At 46.2% G+C, this 10655-nt stretch overlaps 1 protein-coding gene across 8 annotated transcripts; it reads right to left on the reverse strand.

Annotated features, from left to right (window-relative positions):
• Window positions 1–2977: 2977 nt before the first annotated feature.
• SDR42E1 (short chain dehydrogenase/reductase family 42E, member 1) lies at window positions 2978–7069 on the reverse strand. 8 transcript variants are annotated; one of them, XM_044987802.1, is made up of 3 exons: window positions 6933–7069; window positions 4625–4733; window positions 2978–4184 (listed from the first exon to the last, which is right to left on the reverse strand). In XM_044987802.1, exons 2-3 carry the CDS (start codon window positions 4690–4692, stop codon window positions 3077–3079), a joined length of 1176 nt encoding a protein of 391 aa, XP_044843737.1. In that variant the 5' UTR covers window positions 4693–4733; window positions 6933–7069; the 3' UTR covers window positions 2978–3076. The 8 variants fall into 8 exon arrangements, with proteins under 8 accessions (XP_044843737.1, XP_044843742.1, XP_044843738.1 ...); XM_044987807.1 differs by having other exon boundaries at window positions 6969–6987; XM_044987803.1 differs by lacking the exon at window positions 6933–7069 and adding an exon at window positions 6807–6911.
• Between the last annotated feature and the right edge of the window lie 3586 nt (window positions 7070–10655).

The raw sequence follows: 10655 nt of genomic DNA on the forward strand, positions 1-10655 counted from the left end.
CAAAGACTGGAATCTCTTTGATCTTCCACTAAGAATGAATCCCTTGCCTGGCACTGGTTAAATTGAAAGTGGCAATGAAGAGCAAACCAGTACAGCCTATTTAGGCACAATAACCTTTGTGACAATGCAGGAAGAACTCCCCTCAGTGCCTATTCTTCATTTGGCTTAGTAACCACTGGCACCAATTCCAGACCTATCCTCTGCTGCCAATGTCTGTCTTGGCACAGCACGTCCTAACAGGTGCCAGTGAAGGTAAAAGTAGGAAGAGAGAGAATCTCTCTGTAAGAGAGGCATAAGAAAAAGAGGAAGTGCCGTCCTTCTCCTTTGTACTCTGACCCATGAAGGATATAGAACCCTGCTGCATCTTAGCTAGGAAACCAGTACCCCCTGGTTTAAACACCCATTCCATGGGAGCTATCACAGCCTCAGTGGCCTGGCTTAGGCAGGTGCCCATTGGTGGAGATAAGCAAAGCAGCAACTTCAAGTTTGAGGCACACTTCCATCACATGCTGCTCCTTAGATGCCCAGTGTGGAAGAGCAGCGCTACAGCTCGTATTTAGCTAAGAACTCCTCAGCCACCATCCCCTAGGTGGAGCACTGGCTCTCGAAGAAGAAAGGTTATGGACTATCAGTGTTGCCCCTGTGGATTCGCGCTAGCCACTCACCTTCCCCTCAGAGCCAGAGTTCTATACAAGCTCTGCAGTCTAGGCTATCAGGCAACGACAGAACTTAAACTGCTGGGGAATTTCTTTTAAACGTCAGAACTAGGGTAACTCCAGCTTCAGAATGAGACCATTTAAAATTTAGATTAAAAAGCCAAGTGTGAATTTGACTTGTCAACATAAAGGGCAGGAACAAAATTGTTGTTTGCAAAATTATGGATGTGAAAACATGTATTTCCCCCGTGTAGTAAACTGAAAAATAGTCTACTCAAAAGTGCTGCTGTGAGTGGAATTCCAAGTTTATAATATAAAATGTTCATAGCTCCTCATATAAAAACATGAAGTCCCTTTGGGGGTGATACGTGCTAAGGAAACGATTGTAATACTTTTTTTAGAAGCTTGAATAACAATGGAATACAAAAATAAGTGTCAGCCAAAGGCAGCTGATTGAATGGTGTTTAACTGTTTGATGATACTGAGGCCCTCAGCTACTTCACACTTCAACCAACTGGTTCATTTTTAAATAAGCATTTTTTGTAGTTGGAAAAATCTACAACCGTGAGCTTCTTCAAGCATTTTCTAATAGTAATTGCTACAGATTAGCCCACTGTATAGAAGTGTGTTCCAGAATAAGACATTACACATCTAATACGTTTAACCCATAAAAGCACCCCCAAAACTTCTAGTTCCGTTCTTAATTTTCTTCCCCCCTGTGTAAGCATACTGCTTGGTTAATAGCAAATCCACCCACTGAATCAAATCCTTCTGTAATGTAACTCCACTTAATTCAATACCAGAGATGAATTTGACCTCTGAATGAAGAGATGGCTGCACCAATGTTAGTTTGCAAATCATCAAACCTTCTATTAGAGCTGAAGAACTTGAAGACTAGTTGTAAGGATTGGAACTAACGAATTTCCTGGATAAATTGGATTTACTACATGCTCCCTTTCTGTTTAACACGTGTGCCAGATCATTATGAGATGACCAAAAGTAATTCATGTGGTACAAACTCTTAAGCAAGATCTTGACACTAACTAATGGTTTATATTCCCAAGCCTGTTTTCAGACAATCCACCAATAATCAGAGTAGCTGATGATCCTGTCACGCTACCTAATTCACTGTTCCTATGACAGTAAGAGCTATTAGGGTAGATGACTGCCTTTGTCACACTGAAACAAGGTAAACAATAGATCTTATCTAGTATGACAAAATTGACTAATGTGCAGGGATTAACCACTTGGGCATATCTCAGCCTTTCTGATGTTAATCCTAATGGAAAAAATTCCCTGTGTGAATTGGAATTAGAGTGAATTTACCACCCCCCTGTACATGAGGAAGCTTTAGGTATATCTATCTTAGATCCCGGCTCATTTTTGGTCAGGTCTGTGTGTACCAAAGGCTAGGAGTGGGCAATGTGTGAACTTTTCAGAATACAATTCCTTTGGACAGGGGTACAGGAATCTGCTCAGTAGCAAGGATCATGGGCATAATCCTCTCAATGTAAAAAAGGCCAAATTAAGACCATTGGTTATACACCTTGCAGCATGCTGCTATAACTGAAAACAAAGTGCCATTTGCAGTCATATTGAACTTCACACCCTGTGTGTAACTGCTAAATGAAAGTGCGGTTTTACTTTGAGAAGAGACTGTGCACAAAAAATGTCACACTTGTAATCAGCAGTTCCATTCTACTAGTATATTCACCAGTCACACCTGTTTACCCTAGTGACACAAATGGATTGTTCCAGTCCTTTGCTCCAACTCCTCAAAACATGTGGGCTGGATTCTCTTCTTCTTCTTATGCATCACCCATCAACTCAGCATCACCCTGTTCCAACCAGTTATACCTGTGCAAGCTGCTGAAAGCACTAATGGCATAACTGTAATACAATGGGATTGCAGATGTCTCTGGGGAATTTGGCCTGCAGAACCTTTATTTCTTGTGATGATAGGCAAGAAGGAAAGAAGCTTAACATTCAGTGTAACGGTTAAGAATGTAAGGGGCTCAGTTAGAAAGAAAACCTCATTCGATATGGAAGCACTGAGAGTCATATAGAAACCTGCAATGCCATTATTTCAATGTACAGCCTCTCTTTAATGTACAGTGGATTATATTATAAATATATAGACAATTTTGTCATAAAACACATCAATACTGTTAATCCATTTAAACTGAATAGTCCCTTCAGTAGACATAAAACAAACGTATTTCCTACTAATGCTAAAATATTCTGGTATGTATTATTACATTGTTCTGGAACATTTGAAACTGGCAAAGTTATTTTCATCACTGATAATGTATGCACTTTTAAAAGAGAACACAGTGGGATCTAATTTTATTTTAATTTTCAAGTACTTTGCATATTTTATCACCCTATAAAAAGAGCCCAAGTTCAATGTTCAACATCTTTCAAACAGAGAGTGTTACTGCTGCTGGAAGCCATGAGAGCACCACTGCGGCCAACAGCAAGATCAACCCTCCATCCCTAATCAGATGTTTTACAGTATAGATTCTGAGCTTTCTTCCATGTCCCTGGGATTTAAACCACTCAACTACTTCTGTCAGACTAAACTGCTCAGGTTTGTACCCTAGCTCTTTCCTGGCCTTTTCCATGCTGAAATAATGTGTGACACCCGTTTTGTAAACCTCGGTGCGCGTGAGAAGAGGCTGAAAATTATAAAGACGGCCTACAAGAAAATGGACCATTTCAGTTAGGAATGCAGAAAAATATACAAAGGAGAGAGGAAGACGAATGGTTGGGAATTGGTAACCCAAGCCTTCAACTAAAGGTCGGAAAAATTCAAAGTTGTTTATTGGCCTGCCATCTGAAATGAAGTAAGCTTGGCCAGCAGCTATGTGCCGGGTGGTGGCATTGAGTGCCTCTGAAGCAAGGATATGAGCCTGAACTAGGTTATCTACATGGACAAATTCCACTAAACTCAGAGGGTCTCCATATACAAATTTAAACAATCCCCTTTCAACGTAGCTAACTATTCTTGGAAGATGCCTTTGCTCTCCGGGCCCATAGATGCCCGCTGGTCGGAGAGCACAGGTCCTTAACACACCTTTCCCTTCTCCAAGCTCTGTGTCATTTGCCTGCAGCACTTTCATCTCAGCTAAAGACTTGGTCCGGGAGTAGTGATCAGGATGAAGGTGAAGTGGTAGATAAGGCAGAGATTCATCCCCATTTTCTATAACTTGGCCCCCAAAGACTACATTGTATGTACTTGTATAAACCAGACTTGGCACTCCTGCTTTCCTGCAAGCCTGGATGATATTTTCTGTTCCTCTCACATTAACATCTTCTATAAGTTTTCGGTTCAGCTGCTCCCTGCCAGACATTCCATAGGAAGCAATATGGAATACACAGATTACATCTCTGAGAGCTTTTTCCACTTCAGAGAGACAGCAGACATCCCCCTGTATGAACTTCACTCCCTCTGGCACAGCTTGGACCGGCTTCAGGACATCAAAGAGAATCACGTCAACTCCTTTTTTGTATAGGGCACAACCTAAACTAAAACATGACCGAGACCATATGTTACTACTATACATAGTGTAATGATACATGAAACATTTCACCCGTGAGTAGAAGAAACTTGTAAACTATTTCAGTGCTGAATTCTTGCTGGTCAGAGTTGTCTGAGGGTTGGTCTACATTGAGTATTTACATTGGCAGAGACGTAGTTATGCTGACCTCACCTCTGCCCAAACACGATAAATCAGGTACTCATTTTACAGCTGGTGAACTAGAGGTAGCCTTTCAATATGAGAGCAAGTGAGGCTCAAACCCATGATCTTTAGCATTGTATTTGATGCACTGGAATCACTAAGAGACAAGAAACACAGAGCCCTGTGATACCATATTTACAGACTCACTTCACTAAAAAGATCTGCACGGTAAAGTGTTTGCTACTATATTCAATGTAAAATAAAGTTAATATTTTATACACTAACCGGAAACCAAAGTAACCACCTCCTCCTGTAATAAGGACTGTTTCCTTGGTCACATTTTCTATGTTCATCCTTTTTCCTTTGGCACTACTTTATTTGAGCAAATTGACCTCTAGATTTAAAAAAAAAAAAGCATGACAAAACTGCATAATTAAAAGTAATGTTCACATATTTAGCAATTTAAGTTATATGTTTGTGCTTTAATTTTAGGAGACTGACTGCATCATCTGCTAAGCAATGCAGGACTAGATCCCACCCCTTTATTCTTCTAAAGTCAAATACAAATAAATAACAAAAAGACCTCCTTGTGAATATGACAATTACTAATATACTCACTACTAATAGCCAAATAAGCAAGAGGGTTATCAGTTTCCATTAATTAGGCCATATTCTGATGTTACACAGGTGTGTATGGAATAATTCAATCAAACTCACTACAAAACTACACAGTACTATAGAAATGCCACTAATTCATACACTGAATAAATTTGCATAACAATTCTGAATCAAATATCCATGTACCTGAAGCTTTATCAGTGTACTGTGATAATACACCAAGTACTCATATATACATATTTCTTTGTGTATATCTTATGTAGAAATGGCACCAAGTGTGGTCTACCCTTTATATAGTCATTCCCTACCTAAACTATTATACCTGTCAAAGTATTATGTGTATATTTCACCTGTATACTTACATGTAAATATCCCTAAAATACTCAAAGAGTGGGAAAACAAAGGGCCTGCATTAGACAGCATGCTTCCTTGGCCCCAATTCTGCAATGATTTCAGCACAGCATAGGTTTATGCACATTCCCACTAAAGTCCACAGGCCTACTCATGCACATAAACCTATACAAATGCCTAAGTCTACATAAGATTTGCAGGCTTTTTTATTGGCTGGGACACAACCTTAACAACATGTGTATCCAGATACATATGCTACCTATGAAGCTGGCCAATGCAATGCATTCAGTGGAATAGGGGAGGAGAGCTGTGGATGACACTGAGGGCTTGTCTACACTTAACGGCGGCGATCGATGCATCAGCGGTCGATTTAGTGGGTCTAATGAAGACCCGCTAAATTGACTGCTGATTGCTCTTCCATCTACTTCTAGTATCAGAGGGGTAGCCGTGTTAGTCTGGATCTGTAAAAGCAGATGCATCTGATGAAGTGGGTATTCACCCATGAAAGCTCATGCTCCAATACGTCTGTTAGTCTATAAGGTGCCACAGGACTACTCTTTGCTGCATCTACTTCTATACTCCACTTGATCGAGAAGAGTAAGGGGAGGCCACAGGAGAGTGTCTTCCATTGAGGTTGTGTAGCATGCACCCTGCGGTAAGTAGCTCTAAGCTACGTCAATTTGAGTTATGCTATTCATGTAACTCATATTGCGTAGCTTAGATCGACTTTTCCCTTTAGTGTAGACAAGGCCTTAAGCTTTGTCAGCATTGGCACTTTTTGTCGGTCAAACTTATCAGTCAGGGGTGTGCAAAAACCGACATAAGTTTCACCAACAAGTCCTGGTGTGGCCAGCGCTATGTCGGCAGGAGACGCTCTCCTGCGGACAGAGCTAAGGCGGCTCGTTGGGGGTGGTTTAATTATGCCGGCAGGAGAGCAAAGAGTGGCTAGCGACAGGGGAGACCTTACAGTGGCCGGGCTGTTGCGATCCAGCTGCGCTGCTGTAAGGGCCGCAGGCTTTGTTTACCTGCGGGGGATTTGAGAGACAAGGTGGATGCGGGAATCTCTTTTATTGGACTCACTTCTGCCGGGGCGGGCGTGAGACAAGCGTTCATAACCTGCCAGGCCAGCTCTGCCCGTGACATGCCCTGATCCCTGCCCCCAGCAGGCCCGGGCAGATCAGCTCTGACAGCCACGCAGCCCCCTGCCTAGGGAGCGGCCCCTCACACCAGTACCCCCGCCCTGCCCTGCCCTGCCCTGCCCTGGCCGGGGGGGGGGGCGCGGTTTGCAAAGCGCCCCGAGGCGCCCCCCCCCCGCCCATGGGCGCAGCGGGAGCAGGGTGCACACGGCACAGCGATGCACAGGGCGGGGGCTGGGGGCACAGACACAGCTCCGACCCTGCCTGCGGCTCCCCACACGCGGGGCTGCGGACCCCTTGGCACCAGCTTGCACCGCCCGGGGGCGCTAAGGATGCAGCCCCCCCCCCTTACCTCACCTCACCTCCCAGCAGCTCCAGCCGGTTCTGTCCCGCCCCGCCCCGCCGGGTGAGCTGCTCCCATCACCGCCCTATCCCCATCCACTCGCGCGCAGCCCTTGCCGCGGAGCAATCGCGCGTGCCCGGATCACCGTAGCCGTCAGAGCAGAGCACAGGCTGTAATGAACTCAATGGGCTTCCGTAGGTCGGGTCCGAAAGCCTTCTGGGAGTCCGTACAACACGATGGCGGCGTTCGCGTAGTTACAAGCAGGTTTTGCGCAGCCAGAGGGCGGCCCCTTGAAGTGCCGCTGTAGGTTCCGTACAACAAGATGGCGGCTCCCAGCATGCCTCGAGCGGGAATTGCGGGGCCATGGCGGGGAATCTGAAGGCGAGCGAGCTGCGCTCTGTGCTGCGGAGGCTGGACTCGGCCAACCGGGCTCTGGGTAAGGGAGGCCGCCCTAGTTAGTCGGGGGTTGGCAATGGGTAGTCGCGGGGCTGTCCCCGCCCCGCCCCATGGCTGAGCCCCGGACTCCGACTGCCCGGTGCCCACGCTGAGACCCGGCCGTGGGGATCTGGCCGTGGGGCCTCAGGTTTCCAAGCCCCGGCTCGAGCGCCCACACTCACGGCACTGTAACCCTGCCTGCCTGCCTCTGGACCCGGGTCTCTCAGCCGTGCTAACGTGTCCACACTGCCCCACGGGGCCCTTCTGACTGGGGTGTGTGGCATGACAGGAGCTGCGCCCACGCTGCAAAATAACAGGGCTTGGACCGGCGTCACAATGGGCCTCGGCCCACCCCGCTAGTGCAGTCCTAGGAACCAGGGCCCGCGTGCTCACTGACCCGAGTCAGGCTGCTTTGTGTGTGGATGGAAGAGGGCCCAACCCTGAGCAGTGCCCAGGTTTAAGGCACTGTGTAGACATACGCTGTGGGACTCTGGTCTCTGAGATTCTTACATTAGAAAACCTGGGTTTGCAGTGCTGGCTGGTGGTTGTCAGAGCCTGCCACTTTTCTCCCTATAGTGACCCCCTCTGGGGCTCCTTCTGAACTATATAAAAGTCCCCATTTTGAATAAGGGCAAATCACATTTTCATGATGCTCAAACTCTGCTGTTATGCTCCACCTGACTCCTCTGTACCCCAGCCTGGTATTGTTGTAACTTGGATGTTGTCTCAAAACTAACCAAGCTTAGTCTTGTGGGAGCAGTCCAAATCCAGCTGCAACGTATAGTTCATGCAATTGAATAGGTGTAGAAAATGACCATGCTGACTAATTAAGTCTGCATGGGAAACCTGGAATCACCAGTGCTGCGAAGCCAAATCCTGCATCAGAGCTGATATGAACAATGGTTTTAAGCAACTGTGTTAGAAACTAGCAGAGGTGGTATAGCCTTGTGGTTAAAGCCAGGGGCGGCTCTACAAATTTGGTCGCCCCAAGCAGTCATGCCTGGGAGGCGCCCCCGAGCCGCAGGAGCAGCGGACCTCCCGCGGGCATGACTGCGGAGGGTCCGCTGGTCGCGCGGCTCGGCTGGACTTCCCGCAGCTGTGGGCGGTTCGCTGGTCCGGTGGCTCCGGTTGAGCTGCCGCAGGCATGCCTGCGGGAGGTCCAGCCGAGCCGCGGGACCAGCGAACCGTCCACAGTCATGCCTGCGGGAGGTCCACTGGAGCCGCCGGCTGAGCGTCCCCTCCGCAGTCATGCCTGCAGCAGGTCCGCTGCTCCCGGGGCTCCGGTGGACCTCCCGCAGGCATGACTGCGGCAGGTCCGCCGGCCCAGCCTGCCGCCCCCCCCGGGAAAGGGCCGCCCCAGGCGGGTGCTTGCCCCGCTGGGCTCTGGAGCCGGCCCTGGTTAAAGCACTACATTTGGACTCAGGAGATCTAGGTTTATGCCAGTAGTTTGAAGTGACTAGTGATTTTTGGGTGCCCCATCTGAGGCCATAGGCACAGACTCCGTAGGTGCTCTGGGGCTAGCGCACCCACGGGGAAAAATTGGTGGGCACTCTGCACCCACCGGCAGTCCCCCCCCTCACCCTAGCTTACCTCCACTCTGCCTCCGCCCCTTAGCAGGCCGTGTCCCTGCTTCTTCGTGGCGGCAAGCGCTAGGCAGGAGGAGGGGGAACACGGTACTGTCTGGGAAGAGGCGGGGCCGGGGCGGGGATTTGGAGAAGGAGTCCAAGGGGGGCGGATTTGGGGCAGGGACTCTGGGGAAGGCGATGGGAGGGGGTGGGGCCGGAGGCAAGCACCCACCTGCGCCAGGAAAAGTGGGCACCTATGTCTGAGGCCCCTTTAAAGAAGTCTGATTTTCAGGAGGTGGGTGCTCAGCGGATCAGGCACTTCAAGATGTTTCAAGTTGAGCACCCAAAGTCTGAAGAATTTTGGCTTACCCCAACTCTGCCACAGCCTGCCTGTGTGACCTTGAGCTTTCTGTACTTTGGTTCCCAATCTATAAAATAAGTAATAATACTTCCTCCCACCTTTTGTCTGTATTGTCTATTTAGATTGTAAGCTCCTTGAGCTGGGGATTGTGTCTTGCTATATGTATGTATAGTGCCACACAGAAAGGAGCCCTGCAAATGCTTGGGGTCTTTAGGTACTACTGTAAAACAAAAAATTTAATAAAATAGTAGCATGACCATGAAGCCTGTCCTAAATGCCAATTTCACGATGGGAAATTTAAATCAGGTGGTGCCTTAGAATTCAAAACCTATCATCTTTACAGTTGTCTGGCCAGAATCTGTGTCTCTGTTCTTCTATTTTAGTCATTCAGTGCCCTTGTATCACTTTCTGTATCTAGAGCAAGTTGCCAGATTCTGATCTTTCATTACATTGTTGTAAATCTGGAAGAACTTTGCCATCTTCAGAGTTGTTTGCGCTGGGAAGTTACATTGCAGTAGGAATGCAACCATGAGGAGTTGGGGTAACTAACACATGGCTTAGCCTCTCTGTGTAGACCAGGGCTCACATGACAATGTTAAATGCAACAATCTTATCCTTTACCTGATTACATACAGTTGCGTTCCACCATGATGTAACTTTCCAGTGTAAACAAGCCTTTTATGTCTTGTACAGTGCTAATACGGGTTTGTTACTAAGCAAATGATGCATAATGGTAACAGAGTTCAGTAGAATCACTACAGCTTTACATCAGTGTACTTCATGTCAGAATTTTATCCAAGGAGTCTAAAACTTAACCGTACCAAAAAAACAATGTAAAATCGCATTACCAATGCTTTTCTTTCTTTCAGAGACATGTATTCAGTCACTTGGGGAATGTCAGAAAACACTCCAAAAGTCAGTTCAGTGTCAGAACTACTTAAATCACGTAAGCATGATTATAGTTTCTAGTTTTCAAAAATATTAAGGGGAAAGTAGGAAAAATGTGCTACTTTTTTGTTTTGTTTGTTTTTAAATTCATGACTGGTAAGAGTAAAACCAAGAATTCATTAAAAATTCATTAACTCACCTTATTTGTTAACCTTTTTAATAATGTTCACTTTTTATCAATAGTGTGTTCCAAGGTAAAATTTATACATAACATCTGAAACTAATAAGGCATTATGTATTTATTTTAGCCCCCTGATTTAAAATTTATTTTGGCTTTTAACTGTATACGTATATCATGGGCGTACTCTTGTGAACATTTATTCATTCATATGCTTAACTATTTGCGGGATTGGTCCCTAATATGTAAACATTTTAAAAGTAAGATACTGAGCCCTGAATTTGAATTGAGATCTTCTAGCATTGCCCCATAATGGATTCTGATGCGATATTGGTACTTTGTACTGTTAAAACAGATTGCACCTACGTTGAGACACACTTATAGCACAGTGTGGAGCAATATTATCCTAACTACTGCTCTGATCCTGCACAATGCTCTGTA

The sequence above is a fragment of the Mauremys mutica genome, chromosome 14 (genome assembly GCF_020497125.1).
Source record: "Mauremys mutica isolate MM-2020 ecotype Southern chromosome 14, ASM2049712v1, whole genome shotgun sequence".
NCBI classification, from domain to species: Eukaryota; Metazoa; Chordata; order Testudines; family Geoemydidae; genus Mauremys; species Mauremys mutica.